At 55.4% G+C, this 17,262-nt stretch overlaps 1 protein-coding gene across 4 annotated transcripts; it reads right to left on the reverse strand.

The window, feature by feature from the left end:
* Positions 1 to 816: 816 nt before the first annotated feature.
* On the reverse strand, positions 817 to 17,157 carry SLC66A1 (solute carrier family 66 member 1). 4 transcript variants are annotated; one of them, XM_047873362.1, is made up of 8 exons: positions 17,070 to 17,157; positions 12,553 to 12,721; positions 5,499 to 5,628; positions 4,343 to 4,430; positions 3,616 to 3,758; positions 3,353 to 3,445; positions 2,677 to 2,862; positions 817 to 1,774 (listed from the first exon to the last, which is right to left on the reverse strand). In XM_047873362.1, exons 2-8 carry the CDS (start codon positions 12,714 to 12,716, stop codon positions 1,703 to 1,705), a joined length of 876 nt encoding a protein of 291 aa, XP_047729318.1. In that variant the 5' UTR covers positions 12,717 to 12,721; positions 17,070 to 17,157; the 3' UTR covers positions 817 to 1,702. The 4 variants fall into 4 exon arrangements, with proteins under 4 accessions (XP_047729318.1, XP_047729317.1, XP_047729316.1 ...); XM_047873361.1 differs by having other exon boundaries at positions 17,075 to 17,135; XM_047873360.1 differs by lacking the exon at positions 17,070 to 17,157 and adding an exon at positions 15,732 to 15,749.
* Positions 17,158 to 17,262: the final 105 nt, after the last annotated feature.

Here is a 17,262-nt window from a genome sequence, read left to right on the forward strand (position 1 = left end):
GACCCCAATTCCTGCCTTCTCTCCCCTGGCCACACCCAGGCCACCTGCTGTGAGCCGCTGCCTGTCCCTGTCCCCACGACCCTGTCTACGGTCAGTCTGGCTTTCAAGGCTCTTCGTAAGCGGCCCCATCTTGGGAGCAGCCCAGACGCTCAATGCCAGGCCTGTGCACACGCTGTAGCCCTTTCCTGACTTTCCTCTGCCTTCAAGACTCAGCCCCAGGGCCTCTCCTCCACGAAGCCTTTCCTGTTGAGCCTCCTCATTCTTCCAGCGCTTTGTACCTTCCGGTCAAAGCCCTTATTACCACCAGGGCCCGGCAGCCGTCTTCCCTCCTTGATGGCGAGGACCAGAGCTGGTTCACCCCCGTCCCTGACACCCCACACAGTATGGGCCAGTGGAGGCAGCACTCAGCAAATACATGTCGCAACAAATTGGGGCAGTGGCAGTCCCTCTCGACAGAGGCGGTGGGCGCCACTGCCGGACTCCTTTCTGTCCCCAGGGCAGGAAGAGGAGATTCGGAGAGGCTGAGACCTAGCTTCTCTCCCTGACGGGCCCTCAGGCACCCACGGGGTCATGGCCAGTAAGAAGGAGGCCTCAGAATGGGATCTGGGAGACAAACTGAGGTTGGGGTCCAGAACCAGAGCTCACGGCTGGGCCCTGCCCTCCTCGCCTCCCTCCCATTGTTCTTTCACCTCCTTCCTGCTCCCTGCAACATTCCCCACCTCTCCCCGTTATCCCCTGCTCATTTTCTGCATGTCCCCTCCTCCAGGAAGGTCTCCCTGACCTGCAGGGAGATCTGGGATGTGCCTCTCCTCCAACTGAAAATTACCAAAGCTAAGCTTTATTAGGCTCTTACTACATGCCAGACTTTGGGGCTAACCTCCGTTAATTACGCCATCCTGGAAGGAAATACAAAATGGTAATGTTGTCATCCCACTTCACAGATGAGGTAACAGGCGCAGACAAGCTTAAGATGCAGAACCAAGGTCTGAACCTAACTATTCTGCTTCTTCCTGAGCACAGAGGAACCGGGACCTTGTCAGAGCATCGTCCTCGCTGCTGTGTCCCCACCATGAGAAGCAGGTGAGAAAACCAGAGGTCCCCAGGAGGCTGGGCGATCTGCTCCTGCTCGGCTCTGCCACATCCGGACCTTTAGGCCCCCACCTGAGACCCGGCAGCTGGGGCCCGGATCACCATCCACCGCTGTCGCCCAGAGCAGCCCAGACCCCAGCACCTCAGGAATGAGGACAGAAAGAGGCCTCGCTGGGAGGTACCATTTACTGGGCTTCCGGAGTCACCAGGATGGCCCCGGATGCACCCGGCTGCACCTGCGCCCCGCTCCGGGGCGCATGCAGACAGATGGAGGGAGGGGAGCTCGTGGGCGCCAGCTGCCTTCTGGGAGGCCAAGGTCTTGGCTGCAGGCCCTCCTCGAGGCTTCCAGGGACAGAAGCCTCAGACACTGGTGTGTGTCCCAAGAGGGTGGGGGACTGGCCCTGGTGCCCCTCTCACTCACTCCCTGAAGAGTCGGTCGGGGCTCCCGGGAGTCAGCCCAGAGATTTCAGAGGTGGGTGGGGAGCTCAAGGCACCCCCAGCCTCCTCCACGATCCAGTCCACGGTCAGCAGCCCCGTGTCTGCCCACAGCTGTCCCTTCCTGGGTGTGGCATCTGGAGGTCCCGGTTTGTCCTGGGTTCGGCCTGGGTCCCTGTCAACTGTGGAGCAGGGGCTGGCGCTCCGCGGAGGTGGCCGTGTTCCTGTACACCAGGAACTGGATAGAAATCTGGAAGGGCCGACGTCAAGGCCAAACGGAGCAGAGATTGGGATGGACGTGACCCGGCTCCCTCCGGAGCACTCCCCTCTTCCTTCCCAGTCACCCTCACTCTGAGAGGCCAAGGTCTGGAGCTGCAGCCCCTCCTTCGAGGCTCTCAGGGACAGCTGCCTCCACGTTCCAGCCTACACTCCTCTGGCCTGGATGGGCTGATTTCCCCCTTATTCCTCAGGGCCTTTGGACAAGCTGAGTCTAGATCACCCCTCCCTTGCCTCTCTGCGTGATTTCTTCTTCTCCCGGGGGGGGGGGGGGCAGTTTAAATTTTTTTTTTTAATGTTTATTTATTTTTGAGAGAAAGGAAGAGGACAAGCGGGCTTGGGGTGGTGGGGGTGGGACAGAGGATCCCCAGCAGGCTTGGTGCTGACAGCACAGCACCCGATGTGGGGCTTGAACTCACAAACCTCGAGATCATGACCTGAGCTGAAGCCTGACACTTAACTGAGCCACTCAGGCACCTCTTCGGGGCAGTTTAAATGGCACTGTGGTGGCCTTGGCTGACCTTCTAAACCAAGACAGCCCCCGGCGCCACACTCTGATCACTCCATGCGTGCCAACTGCCCCCTCACTGAGCTGTAAGCTTCCCAGGCGAGGGCCGTTCGGTTCCTGCTCACCGCCGGGTCTGGTGCCTCCCGGGGTGCTTGGATGGGTGGGTGCGGAGCCGTGTGCAGGCGGAGGCTGCCAAGCCGGCTCCACGCTGCCCAGTCCCTGAAGGATAGGACGGTGTCCCGCAGCAGCACGCCCCGCCCTGCCCTCCGCCCCGCCCCGCCCCTGAAGGCTATGATGGGGTCCAGCAGCAGCACGCCCCGCCCCGTCACGCCCTCTGCCCCGCCCTCCGCCCCGCCCCTGAAGGATACGATGGTGTCCAGCAGCAGCACGCCCAGGCTGCCCACGAGCCAGGGCAGGTGGTGCAGCAGGTAGCTGCCCTCACTCTGACCCACCTCGGGGTTCTTGAGCAGCACGCTCAGCCCGTACAGCGTGTTCCCCAGCATCACCAACGCGAACAGCGAATAGGAGACCCCCTGGGTCGACTTCCTCAGAAACTAGGGGTGAGGAGGGGGTGGGGTCGGAGGTCGCAGACAGGACTCTTGTCACCCTGGGTTGTCACTGTCCACACGTCCCTGTCGCACTGTGCATGCTCTGAGCTGATGTCTCCCTGTGCACCCGGTATCCACGACCCGCACCCCTACACCCGTTCCGGGCCCATGGGACATTGGCCCCACGACGGCCCGCTCCCCCGCCTCCCACGGACCCTCGCTGCCCCACAAGCCCCCCTGGCCCCAATATGCCACTCTCTCCTCTCCTCTCAGGACTCTGGGCCTAGCCCCTGACCTCGCGTGACCTCCTGCTTCCCTGAGACACACACGGGACACACGTGCCCGTAGGTGGCCCATGCCCACTCCCCAGAGGCAGAAACTGAGGCTTCGGGAACTGGATGCACTTGCCCAAGCCAACAGTGAGTTTGGACCCAGACCTTTTGCGAAACTCCACACCTCAACACAGGGGGTCCACCCACCCCTGCCCCAGGCTCACGTTAGTGCGGATCTGAGGCAGCCGGGAGAGCAGGTACAGCACGCTGGAGACAGAGCCGATGACGAAGCCGATGATTTCCTGCCGAGTGAAGGGCTGGGAGGGAGGGGGTGCTCAGTGCCTAACAGGGGCCAGAGGTGCAGGGCGAGACCCCAGGCCCCCTGGGAGAGGGCAGTGCCCAACCCCCCGGCCATGCAGGGCAGGGTCCTTGGGGACGACGAGCCGGCCCCCAATCCACACCCCACCCTACCAGACCCGCACCTCACCTTACTGCCCGGCTCCACTGACAGAAGCGTCCGCCCCCGGAAGACTTCGCTCGGGGCAGTCACGGGGCCAGCACTCCTCAGCAGTGGGGTGGTACACACCATTGCCAAAATGAACAGGAGCAGAGAATTGATGGGGGTAGACACTGGGCGGGAGGCAGGTGGAAAGCCACGGTTAGGTTATCAGTGGCAGGAAACAGACCAGGACTTGAGTCCTGGCCTTGCCCTTCAGTGGCTGTGTGACTCTGGGCAAGTAACCGAACCTCTCTGAGCTTTAATTCCTCATCTACAGAACGGGTGTAATCATAGCACCCTTCTCCTCGGGTGGTAAAGGAGAGACGAAGGCAGCAGGATCAGGAGGGGGTTACCCCACACGGAAATGCCAGCGAAACAGCGCCACCCCCAAGTGCCTCCATCTGACCTCCCCCTTCTCAATCCTCAAGGGCAGCGAGGACCTGTCCTTGTCCTTGGTTCCTCAGCTCCAAGCCCAGGGCCAGGCACAGAGGAGCAGCTGAAGCCACGTTTGCTGAATGAGAGCTCAAGAGAAGGGAAGTCCCTGCGGTCCTGCCGGGATGTGCCAATCACCCTCCGGCCTCCATCGTGGCCGGCTGGGGCTCAGACCTGCAGATAAGGCCCTACGCTGAGTTTATCACTGGGCAATGGGAAACCCACTTCCTCCCAGGCTGCCGGCTCTCCCAGCACGCCCGACCCAGAGGGACCCTGTACTCACACAGCGAGGGGCGTTTCTTAAATTTGTAATGAAAGTACAGTGACAGCATCAGCAGGTCCGCCAGTACGTAATATACCGCCGTGTAGGTCTGCAAGACAAACAGGGCTCCCAGGCTCTGCGGACCATGTGCCGACAGCACGGCCACGCTCGGTCAGCAGCCGGGTGGCCCGGCCGATTCATTTCACCTCTCTGACCTTCTGTCTCCTTATCTGGGAAGGAGCGGAGCACAGTTTCTACCTGGCAGAGATCAGGGAGGCAGAGGGAGAAAACGTGCAGGATACAGAACGGGACTGGGAGGTTAAGTGAGGGCTCTGGTCTGGCTGGTATAGGAGCCATCAAGACTTTACAGTCCTGGGGCGCCTGGGTGGCTCAGTCGGTGGGGCGTCCGGCTTCGGCTCAAGTCATGATCTTGTGGTTCGTGGGTTCGAGCCCCATGTCGGGCTCTGTGCTGACAGCTCAGAGCCTGGAGCCTGCTTCGGATTCTGTGTCTCCCCCCCTCTCTCTCTCTCTGTCCCTCCCCCACTCATGCTCTGCCTCTCTCTCTCAAAAATAAATAAACATTTAAAAAAAAAAAAAAAAAAGGGGCGCCTGGGTGGCGCAGTCGGTTAAGCGTCCGACTTCAGCCAGGTCACGATCTCGCGGTCCGCGAGTTCGAGCCCCGCGTCGGGCTCTGGGCTGATGGCTCGGAGCCTGGAGCCTGTTTCCGATGCTGTGTCTCCCTCTCTCTCTGCCCCTCCCCCGTTCATGCTCTGTCTCTCTCTGTCCCAAAAATAAATTAAAAAAAAAAAAGTTGAGAAAAAAAAAAATTAAAAGAAAAAAAAAAAAAGACTTTACAGTCCTGGTGGGGAAGGCAGAGGATTCCTGTGATTCCTGGCACCTGGACCTGCCAAGGGAAACCGTTCCTCCTCTGGGGCCCCACACCCTAACAGCACAGCCCCCAGAGCGATCCTCTGGTTTGATGTGCTCAGTGTGCAAATGGAGAAACTGAGGCCCGGACAAGGGCACCGACCGACCCCTTGTCACGCCGCATGGCAGGGCGGAAGGCACTCTCTACGGGGTGGGGCCCTCGCCAGATGGAACCATGGATCAGGACGCTGGAGCGGGGACCCTCGTGCTGGCTGTCCCGTGCAGCCCACCTGCCTGCGGTCTGGCCTACCTGCAGGGGCAGCTGGTCGGCGAGGAAGGAGCCGATGAGGTTGCAGGAGTCTCCACCGATCCAGCCCAGGAGGAACCACAGAGACAGCGCCTGGTCCATGTTGCCTGTCTTGCAGGCCTTGATGTACTGGCTGTGGCAGAGGAAGGAGATGACACTCAGGGGAAGAGTGGAGCAGGGGCCACAAAAGCACAGGAAGTCACCCGGGAACCCTGTGGGGCGTCCCTCTTTCCAGAACCACCCATAGCAGTACTCAGATTCCCCTCCGTGGCCCCCTGGCATCTCCCAGTGGGAACGTGGAGTTTTTACAGGGTGCTAAAGTTCTGTGTCAGGCCCTGAGACCGCTTCACAGGGACCCCGCATTCTTTCTTCTGAGGAGGGGAAGGGGGTTCAAAGGACGGTGGCGGGAGCACAACGCCTGGGGCTGCACGATCTCCAGGAGCAGCCAGTGATAAGATGGACCAGACGACAGCCCATTACCTTCAAAGGGCAATAGGAAGGGGCGCCTGGGTGGCTTGGTCGGTTAAACGTCGGACTTTGGCTCAGGTCATGATCTCGGTTCGTGAGTTCGGGACCCGCGTCAGGCTCTGTGCTGGCAGCTCAGAGCCTGGACCCTGCTTCAGATTCTGTGTCTCCTCTCTCTCTGCCCCTCCCCAGCTCTCTCTCTCTCAAAAATAAATAAACGTTAAAAAATTTTTTTAAAAAAGGGCAATGGGGAGGGCCAGGGCTGGGACCCCCAGAGCTCTCCGTCACTAGGCCAGTGGCTTCTGATACACTGGTGGTTTTCCCAAAGGCCCTCTCTTTGGACCCTTGGTCTTAGCATGAGCTCAATGCCAATGACAGGTAACGGGAGAATTCTGGGCCCTCTGTGCGTATGGACTCACCCAGTCCTCACAGAACCCCCACAGGGCAGGTCTGTGTAGCCACGTTCCTCATAGGGGCTGGGCCAGTCCTGTCACAGCCAGACCCTGAGGCTCCAGTCACCCTTAACCTTTACACAACTGCCATTAAGCCTTTACATTTCTGTTTAGTCGTTGGTGTGTATTTAAATAAAGGGGGCTAAGTGGTACCTCACCCCACCCCCACCCCCACCATCACCAACATCAGAAACTGAGCAGAGAGCATGGCCTGGTTCTCCCCATGGCCATCTCTCCCTCTCCTCCTCCTGTCCGAGCGCCCCCTGCCCAACCACCCACCTCTGTGTCTCTTATCCACGCCTGGTTCCTCCTCGAATCTTTCCTCCCTCTCAAGGATCTTTCTAAAACCCTAAAATCATTCAGAGCCTTTCACTGCTGTTCAGCGAGGAGTCGCATCCTCCCGGGCGCGTCCTCACGTGGCCCCCAGGTCTGGCTCTTCCTCTGCCCCTGCCCCCTCCACCAGGACCTATTTCCCTTTCTCCAGCCTGTTCCTGGCAGCCGGCCGGCCCACTCCCTCCTCTTCCTCTTTGTGTTTCATGGCTTGAGAACTATCACTTCCTCCCCAGGGCTTCCTTGTGGCAAGCTCGCCAGTGTCCTCCACTTCTCCCTTGTAACACAGGACATCCCCGTCCCTCCCGGACTCAAGCTTCCTGAAGGCAGGAATAGGGTCCGGCACAGGCCTGGCACCACGGAAGCCCCTAATTAAGGTCTATCCTCTGGCCCCTAAAGCCCCTTCTGGGACATGTGTCTTGGCAAGACTCCATAAATTTCAGGGGGAGTGATTCTGCCACACTTAAGAAAGGCTGAGTCCTACAGAGGAGCACAAAGGGGACTGCCCTTCCTGCTGTCACCTGGGGCTCTCTCTCCGGCCTCTGACCCCCCTCACTGGTTACTCGGCCAGGCTCAGGCAGGCAGGAAAAGCCTCAGCCAGCTCCTCAGATAGTTCTAGAGAAGCTCTCAGCCCGGAACAAGGCCTCTCTCTCCCTCGGCCTCCATCAGTCACCCATACCTGTCCGGTCAGCCTGTGAAGGGCTTCTCCAACTCCCGCTAATATCGCTGCTTATTGGATGGCTTACACGGCCTCCAAGCTGGCCTCCCTGCCTCCAGTCTTATTCCCTGTCCCTCTAGCCCTTCTTCCCTGTGACTCCCACACTGCCTTTTTTTTTAATGTTGACTTATTTATTTTGAAAGAGAGAGAGAGCAGGGGAGGGGAAGAGAGAGGGAGAGAATCCTAAGCAGGCTCCACGCTGTCAGCATGGGGCCTGACGTAGGGCTTGATCTCTGTAGCTGTGAGATCATGACCTGAGCCAAAAGTAAGAGTCTGATGCTTAACTGACTGAGCCATGCAGGCGCCCCTCCCAGACTGCCTTTTAAAAGGAGCCAGCAGGTCATGATCTCACGGTTTGTAAGATCAAGCCCCACGTTGGGCTGTGTGCTGACAGCTCAGAGCCTGCTTGGGATTCTCTCTCTCCCCCTCTTGCTCTCTGCCCCTCACCCACTGGCAGTATGCATGCTCTCTCTCCCTCAAAATAAATAAACTTAAAAATAAATAAATAAATAAATAAAGGGAGCCACAGTAGAAGCTCTGGAAAGGCAAGGATGGCATCTGCTTTGACGACGTGCAATATACCCATAATGGCACCTGGAATAAGCCAATTCAATAAAAATGTCAAGCCCATGACAGCATACTAGGACAATTCAATGGGGGAATCATAGTCTTTTAAACACATGGTACTGGGACAACTAGATATCTCCACGCAAAAGAAAGACTGAACCCCTACCTCACACCATATACAAAAAATCACTCAAACTGTATCAACAACCCATCAAAAAGAAAACCACAGGCTCAAGATGGAGTCACTCAGGCCAAATCACCAAACAGGGGCTTAATAAGCAATCTAATTGCATCTCAACCCAGAAATGTAGTCTTAATTGGTCAGGAATTTTCTGGTCAGCAGCAATGAGGTCATCTGTCCTCTCCATCCCCCATCAAAAGAAGATGAGGTAATCTACTAAGTAAGATCCCCTGCAGGAAAGTGAAGTTACCTGATACCATCCTTTCTTTCTCTCTTTCTTTTTTTTCTGCTAATAATTTCTTGCCCCACTCTCCTTCTTATAATCTTCCATTTTATAAAACTCCTTAGAGCATCTATTTGCCAGATGGGATGCTGTCCAATTCATGAATGGCTTCATAGCACCAACTGGATCTTCAATTTTACCCAGTGGAACTTTGTTTCTTAACAGACCTAAATTTAAAAGCTAATTTGTTACCCTGCGATTTATAATAAGAAATCTAGATTCGGTCTTCACCCCATCCCTGGCAGAGAGCTCCTAAAAACCTTGCGATTTCCAAAGCGATTAGAACAATAAGGGTGCCTTTTGTTATGTTCACGAGGTTAAGTTTTGGGAAGCCTCTGGATCCTCCAAAGAGGAGGGCTGGTTGCCATGATGTGATTAAACCCTTGGAACTTTCCGGCCCAATCCAGTGACCTCTGGGGAGGGGGCAGGGGCTGGAGATGAAGTCAATCGCCAGTGGCCCTGATTTAATCAAGCATGCCTGTGTAGCAAAGCCTGCACAAGAAATGGAACAGACAGGTTCAGAGAACTTCCAGGTTGGTGAACGTGTAAGAGATTCAGGGAGGGCGGCGCGCTGGGAGAGAAATTAGAAATTCCATCTCTTCCATGTAGCTGTTCCTGAGTTACACCCTTTTGTGATAAACTGGTGATCCAGTGAGTAAGATGTTTTTCTGACTTCTGTGAGCCGCTCTAGCAAATTAATCAAACCCAAGCAGGTTTGATCTAGAGCTGGCCTACACCTACCAGAAGCACAGGTGACAACCTAGACTTGCAAGTGACCTCTGAAGGGGGAGGGGCAATCCTGTGGGACTGAGCCCTTAACCTGTGGGGTCTGATGCTGTCCCAAAGTAGACAGGGCCTAAACTGAGTTAAATGCTTGGTGCTGTGGGGCAAAAATACACACGGATGCTGGTGTCAGAATCAGGTAAATCTATAACACTCTCAGAAGAAACAATAACAAAAGAGGGCTTCACCTACATCCATTTTGACCTCAAACTTTCTAATTGATTAAGTTCTTCTTTCCAGCTCATCCCACAACTCAGGCAAAAGACCCTGAGGGCAAAGCATCCCGGGAGGGGAACCGAAACTACTCCCTGAAACTACTCCCTCAGGCGACAAGGACGGCCCTGAGCCAGCAAGACCCGGAATGACTGACCCCAAGACAAGGACTGACCTGACCCTCACTGCCCACCAGCACGTCCCCACTGACCCCTGTCCCACATTTTCCTTAAATAAATCCAGATGGATTTTCAGCACTACGGAGACAGTCCTTGAGACACAAGTCGATGGTCTTCCCAGGATCGGCCTCTTGGAAACAAATTCCTTTCTTGGTTCACCATCACTCGGTATCTCTGCCTTCAGATTCTGTCAGCAGTGAGTGGCCGAACCCGGTCTGTGTGGGACCCCCAAAGCTAGGTGCTCTTGTGCCCCTGCACCCCAGTTACGATAAGGGCAAATCTCCGTGACTTGGGTTAGGCTACGATGCTTTTTTAGATAGGACACCAAAAGCACGAGCAACAAAAGAAAAAAAAGAGATAAACTGGACACTGTCCAAATTTAGGACTTCTGTGCTTCAGAGGACACCATTGCGAAAGTGAACGGAGAACCCACGGAACAGGAGAAAATACTTGCAAATCATATGTCAGATGAAGCTGCTGTATCTAGGATATGTAAAGAACCCTTACGACTCAACAACAGAAAGACAAATAATCCACTTGACAAACGGGCAAAGGATCTGAACAGACCTTTTTCCAAAGAAGATACACACATGGCCAAAAATCACAAGAAAAGCTACACTTAACATCACTAGCCATCAGGCAGATACAAATCAAAACTACAATGAGATAACACTGCAAAGCCATTAGGGTGGCTACGATAACAAAGAAAATACGCATTGATGGGGATTTGGAGACCCTGGAACCTCACACACATGGCTGGTGGGAATGTAAAATGGTGCAGCCTCTCTGGAAAACAGCCTGGCGGTTCCTTATTAAAAAGAAAACCACTGGGGGCGCCTGGCTGGCTCAGTCAGTGGAGCGTGTGATTCTTGATCTCAGGGTTGTGACTTCGAGCCCCACGTTGCATACAGAGATTACTTAAAAACAAAAATCTTTTTTTTTTAAGTTTATTAATTTTGAGAGAGAAAGGGGGAGAGAGAGTGAGCACAAAGGGGGGGAGGGGCAGAAGGAAGGAAAGACAGAATCCCAAGCAGGCTCTGCACCATCACCACAGAGCCAGACTCTGAGCTCAAACTCACAAACTGTGAGATCACGACCTCAAAATCAAGAGTCGGACGCTTGACCGACTGAGCCACCCAAGCGTCCCTTAAAATAAAAATCTTTGAAAAAGGGGCGCCTGGGTGGCTCAGTCGGTTGAGCGTCCGACTTCGGCTCAGGTCATGATCTCGCGGTCTGTGAGTTCGAGCCCCACGTCTGGCTCTGTGCTGACAGCTCAGAGCTTGGAGCCTGCTTCAGATTCTGTGTCTTCCTCTCTCTCTGTCCCTCCCCAGTTTGTGCTGTTTCTCTCTCTCTCAAAAATAAATAAATATTAAAAAGAAAAATGAAAAAAAAAATCTTAAAAAAAAAGAGAGAGAGAAAAAGAAAAGAAAACCACAGGCCCAAAATGACATCACTAGGGCCAGGCCACGTCATGAAACCAGAACTTAATGTTTTTTAAACATCCTTAAAAGAGTAAACACACAGTTACCATATGACCCAGCAATTTTGCTACTTAGGCACGTACCCAAGAGAAGTGAAAACATGTACCCACAAAAACGTGCACATGAATGCTCACAGTGGCCTTGACTGGCATAGCCGAAAAGTAGAAACAGACCAAATGCCCATCAATGGATGAACGAATGAAAGGTGGGATATCACACACGGGAATATTATTCAGACGTAAACAGGAATGAAGCCCTCACACCTGCCAAACATGCATGAGCCTTGAAGACGTTATGTTAAGGGAAAGAAGCCAGGCTTTCGCATACTCTGTGATTCCATTTACACGAAATGTCCAGGGTAGGCAAATTTATAGCAACAGAAAGTAGACTCGTGGTTGCCAGGGCCTGGGAGTGGGAAATGAGGAATGACTCACTGCTTTGGGGGTTTCTTTTTAGGGCGAAGAAAATGTCCTAAAACTGATTAAGGCAATGGTTACACAACTCTGTGGCTATACGAAAAACACTGAATTATACATGTAAATAGGCTAATTATATGGTATGTGGATTATCTCTCCATAAAGCTATTTTTAAAAGATGCCGAGCTCCTGATTAAACTCCTATCTTTCTCCCTCAGGATAAAGAGCACGTTTCCTAACAGGGGAGAATGCCTCACATTACAGGGCCCTTGGTGACCTCTTTGACCTCACCTGTCCCCGCGTCCCTGACCCGCACACGCTCTGTCCAGCCACGGGGTTGTGCACGCAACGAGCAAAGGCGTACGTTCCCTCACGCCAGCAACCCCGGCAGTTAGGGAGCAACGTTCCCATTTTGCAGATGGGGAAGCTGAGGTACGGAGCAGCAAAGTGACTCTCCCAGGTCACAGCGTGTCCTCTTCCCCAATCATGCCAGTGGCCACGCTGTTTGGTAATCCCTGCTTCTCCGCCCACCACCAGACTGTCACAGGACAAGGGCTTGGTGCATCTCAGCCCACCCACCCCTCTGCTTCCTCTCTTCCTACCTGTGCAACCTAGAGCAAGTTACTTAGCCTCTCTGGGTTTCCGTTCCCTCATAAAGTAGGCACGGCAACTGTTCCTATTTCACAGGCTTATTATGAGGATTAAATGAAGTAAAAAACACATCAAGCGCTTAGAAATCAGCCACATACACACTGGACCCTCAACACAGAGCAGCAAGTGTTAATATTCTTGTTATTATCATCTGGGTGTCAGCCTAGGGTGGGGTTCAGCGCAGGGCCCTCCGGGGTGGGCTGGAAGTCAGTGAGTGGGAGTGGAGGCAGCACACATGGCCTTGAATCTGGAGAGGCCCCTCCAAGCAGTGCCTGAAGCCATCGCCCCACCCCACCCCATACCCCTGCCCTGCTCCCTGCGCCCCTGCCGGTACTCACGGGAAGGTGGATGCTGCAAAACAGAGAATGGAGATCAAGCCCAGGCCCACGCTGGCCTCGTCCCAGCCGTCCTGGGCGCATTCGCCAAACACGTCCCATATCCACTCGAGGGAGCCGTTGGGGCAGCTGGAGAAGTTGCCGGAGCCCAGTTTCTTCCAGACCATGGCCGCTGTGGGATGGAGGGAGGGTCGTAGGGGGAGAAAGAAAGGGCGCCTTCAGCTCTGGCAGGTCTGCATCCTGTGGTCCCCCCAGCTATGCCCATCCCCAGTTTTAACACCCGGCACAGACCAAGCCTCTGAATCCGAGGACAATCAGCCTCAAGGACAGAAAGATGACAGCACACGCGTGCCAATGACACGGGCAGGGAGAGCGCTGATCTGCAGTCAGGGACAAGTGTGTTCGAATCCCAGCTTTATCACTTGACGGTGCTGCAGCGTTGGGTAGATGCCCCGGCCCCCCTGTGCTTCAATACCTTCATCTATAAAAGGGGTGGTAACACTACCGCCCTCACACGGATGTCACCAGGGTTAAAGGAGTCCCTACAGTGCGGAGAACTGAGCCCTCAGAGGCACCTCTGTCAGAACTCTTGAACATTTACGTTGTCCAATCTGTTTTGTCAATTACTCCAGGAGGGTCTGCTGAGAGCAGGCCCCGTTGAGCACATCGTCTCATTTAAAGTAGGGCTATCTGCCAACATCACTCAGGGGATGACGGCCAGGCGGGCCCAGGGGCTGCACAGGTGGCTGGGACCCAAGCGTGGCACTCACGCAGAATTCTCCAGGAGCAACATGTGTGGGACGCCCGCTGGCAAGGGGTCCAGAACCACCTCCCCATTCTCACTACCAGCAAACCCAGAAGGTGGCTGGTGCAGGAACAGGCAGGAAAGTCTCCTCCCGGTGCCCGAGCACCCTGCACAGTGACTAAAGCAGTCCCCGTCTGCACGACAGTCCAAGAGAAGGGAGAGAAAGTGGAGCCAGATGGCGCCGTGTCTACCAGGCGAGAGGCATCACAGCCCTTGATTACTAAGCTCTTTGCCAGCTTTGTGCTAAGCACCTTGCAGGCATTTACTCATGTTGTCCTCATATCAACTCCATGAACGGAAGGGACTCGTACCCAGCCAGGAAGCGGCAGAGGCCAGAGTCAAAGTGGGGACTGGGAGCCCACCACACCCCAGCTCATAGCCACCCTGCCAATGCTGCCTCAGGCGCTTCTGTCCCTGGGTGTGGCCGAGCTCTCCTGTGGCCTGGCCTAACTGCCCCGACCTCCCCAGCGGCCAGAAGGCAGGCTTCCTCTTCTCTTCCTGTGCTCAGAGGCTTTCCTCACCAGACTGAGACTGTCTCCGGCCACCTTCAGTTCCTACTCACAAGGCCCAGAATCCTCATAAAGCAGTGCCCTGTGCTACGGAGTGAACATTTGTATGCTCCCCAAATTCGTACATTGAAACCTAACCCCCAGTGTGATGGCATTAGGAGATGGGGCCGTTGGCAGGTACTTGGGTCAGGAGAGCAAAGCCCTCATAAATGGGATGAGTGTCTTTATAAAAGAGACCCCAGGGAGCTCCCTCACCCCTTCTGCCATGTGAGGACACAGCGAAAAGACAGCCACCTATGAGCCAGGGGGCGGACCCTCACCAGACACCAAATCTGCTGGTGCCTTGACCTTGGATTTCCGAGCCCCGAGAACACGTAAGAAATCAAAGTGTATTGTTTATAAGCCACCTGGTCTTTGGTGTTTTGTCACAGCACCCAAATGGACTGTCACCCTGGCCAGACCCTTGGAAGTGCTGAGATCGCAGCACCCTGGGAGCACCAGGGAGGGAAAGGAAGCAAGTCAGCTTCTCTTCTCAGGAAGTTTGAGACTCTCAGCCCTACTCTGACTGGCCACGAGCAGAGGCCCTGAGCTGGGGGCAAGGGCATCCAGGTCACTGTCTGCCCGGTTCTCTGCAGTACTTCCGGGGCCCAAAAAGGGTGCTGATAGCCTCTACCTGCATCCTGGTAACCCACCTTGATGACCTCCAGCACAGCCCATGTGGGAGCTGTTGACCTGATGTCTTGCCACTAGCACCTGCGAGGCCACCCAGGTTACAGACAATCCAGGTAAGAACTGTATCTCTGCTGGGCTAAAGGCGTCTCAGAGCAAGTCCTCTGGTCCCCCAGCCACCTCCCAACTGGACTCCCCGCCGTCCTCTTACAGATTCTGAGTGTGCCCATCCAGCCCATCACATGAATACATCGCCACCCTCGTAACTTCCCTGCGAGGTAGTGGAGAGGGTCTCCGTTTTCCAGATAAGGTCGGGTGGCCCTACCCAAGTGAGGAACCCGTCTGAGCCTCTCTATAAAATGGGGATGATGACACTCACTCCTTGGGGTTTGTGGTGCAGATGAAGCACATTTAAGGCTCTTAGCCCAGCGCTTGACTGGCTGTCAGGCTGGTGACTGCTTGAGGGATGAGAACCCTATAGCTCAACCATCCTGAGGCCACTCCCTCACCCCCCATCCTTTTCACCAGGTTAGGGAGGAAATAAGGTGAGCACATGCCCAGTGAGGGAAGGGGGTGTCTTGAGAATCGTAGCTTGGCTCAGAGGGCCCAGAGCACTAGGTGGGTGGTCTCCTATCCATGCACAGGGCATGCGTACAACTCAGGGCACTCTAAGACGCACATGAATCCTGACCAGAGGGCCTTCCCCTGGGGGCCGCTGTGTGTACAGCCCGTCACCTATAGGTTCTGACCCAGCTAAACAGCCAGCCTGGGCCCCAGGCCTGGCTTCTGGAAAGGGGCCCACCTCTTGGTCAAATAGCACTGTGAGAACAGATGTCTGGGGTTCCAACAAAGTTTGGCTGCATCCACAGGTTTGACAAGGACCACAGCAGGGGTGTCTTGGAACCACAGAGGGCACGTGTCCAGAATTCAGGAACAGCGTCTCTGGACTTCAGATCAGGGTCTTTGGGTTCAAGAAGCAGCCTTAAACACAAGGGATTTGGGATGCCTGGCTGGCTCAGTTGGTAGAACATGTGACTCTAGGTCTTGGGGTTGTGAGTTCAAGCCCCACACTGGGTGTGGAGATTACCTAAAATTAAAATCTTAAAAAAAAAAAAAAAGAAGGGCAACCCCATCTGATTCTGGTGCACACGGCCATACTCTGAGAAAGGCTGTGCTGGAGAAGGCATCACCTGCCATACCAAGTTCCTCTCTCGGATCCCAAGCTGAATCATGGAGATGCTTCCCATGGAAGCTTCCCAAGGAAGCTGCAGGCCTCCAGGCTTCCGCACGTGTGGTCTCTTCCCCGAGGAGTGTCCTTCTGCCCCTGGAGGGCCTGGTAAAGGAGACACTGAGACCGAGTTCTAACATGTCATCTCAAAGAGGTCTTGCAAAGGCTGGCTGGATGACACCTGTCACCCCACCGCCGCCCCCCCCCCCCCTCCTTCACATACCTGAAGAATGCTTATCACATTCCTCAGCTAATCCTGCTCTTCAAGCCCACACCCCTCCCTTCACCCTAGCTGTGACGGACTCTCAGGGCTGGAAACACCAGAAAGTGCTGAGGAAGAAAGAGGAGACAGACAGAGAGGAATATAGAAAGGAAAAAGGAGGAGGGAAGGAAGGAAACTAGTCGTGAGTTCAGATGACGTAGGTCTGAGGAGAGAACACCCTAGAACCTGATGCCTACAAGGTATAGAACTCCGGGGCAAGTGACTGAGCCTCAGAATTCCAATCTATACAATGGGGCAGGGTGGGGGGGGGGCGGATAACCTAGGTATCCACCTCCTAGACTGCAGAATTACAAACTGCAGAATTAAATGACATAATTCAGGCCAAGAAATATTAAGGATGGTACCTGGTACAGGCTAAACACTGGTTGCCTCGTGTCCCCCGCTCCTCTCCCGCCCTCCGCAAGTCCCTGGCGCAAAGCAGCCTTTAAGTGTTGAATGGACAAGACCCGCGCCAGTCTTCCAAACCCAGCCTCCCCATGTACACACTTGAAAACTTGTCCTAGGCATGAGGGGAGGAGGCAATCTGGGCTCCCAACAGAACCGCGGCGTCTGTGGAGGGGAGGGGCGTCCCCGCTGGTGGATACCACCCACTCCAAGGCCTCCAGGTCCGTGGCCACCTGGTGACTCAGCCCCGCTCGAGCCGCCTGTTTGGCGCGGATAATGACAGGGCAGCTGCTGGGGTCAGCGCTCAATCGCCGCGAGGCCCCCTCCCATGGCCTGCCCTGGAGAAAACAAAGCCGTCGGACACAACGGCGGCCGACCGCCGGAACCAGGAGGTGAACAGGGGACTCAGATACTAATCCCTGGACAGGCTCGGCTGAAAGGCCATGCTCAGGAGGGGAACGTATGCCCCCCAGGGGCCACCTAATCCCGGCTCAGAGCCTCGTCCCAGGATCTCGTACCCGAAGGAGGGGACAGAAGCCCCAAGACGGTCTAGGGGCTGGAGGAGGTTATTGGAAAATGTGGCAGAGACGCCCCAGAGTCCCGACCCGCAGCCTTCATCCTTGCCCCCAGCCTCAAACCTGCCTCACCGCGCCAAGATCCACAACACAGCTCCGGCTTCTGGATTGAGTCTCCACAGCCTAGGTCAGCTGACCCGAAACCCCGCCCCGCCCCTGAGCCGCGCGGCTCCGCCTCCTGCGCCGTGGGCGGAGTCTATAGACCTTGGGGGCGGTGCGAGCAAGCGGAGCGTGCGCGGTGGGGCTGTGCGCAGCCTGTC

Source organism: Prionailurus viverrinus, chromosome C1 (genome assembly GCF_022837055.1).
Source record: "Prionailurus viverrinus isolate Anna chromosome C1, UM_Priviv_1.0, whole genome shotgun sequence".
Lineage (NCBI taxonomy): Eukaryota > Metazoa > Chordata > Mammalia > Carnivora > Felidae > Prionailurus > Prionailurus viverrinus.

Excerpts from the sequence above, each read along its gene's own strand:
- SLC66A1 (XM_047873362.1), bottom strand. The coding sequence starts at position 12,716 with ATGGTCTGGAAGAAACTGGGCTCCGGCAACTTCTCCAGCTGCCCCAAC. Across the intron at positions 4,431-5,498 it reads CCGACCAGCTGCCCCTGCAG|ACCTACACGGCGGTATATTA; the intron begins GTAGGCCAGACC and ends TTTGTCTTGCAG. Across the intron at positions 3,446-3,615 it reads CAGTGGAGCCGGGCAGTAAG|CCCTTCACTCGGCAGGAAAT; the intron begins GTGAGGTGCGGG and ends CCTCCCTCCCAG.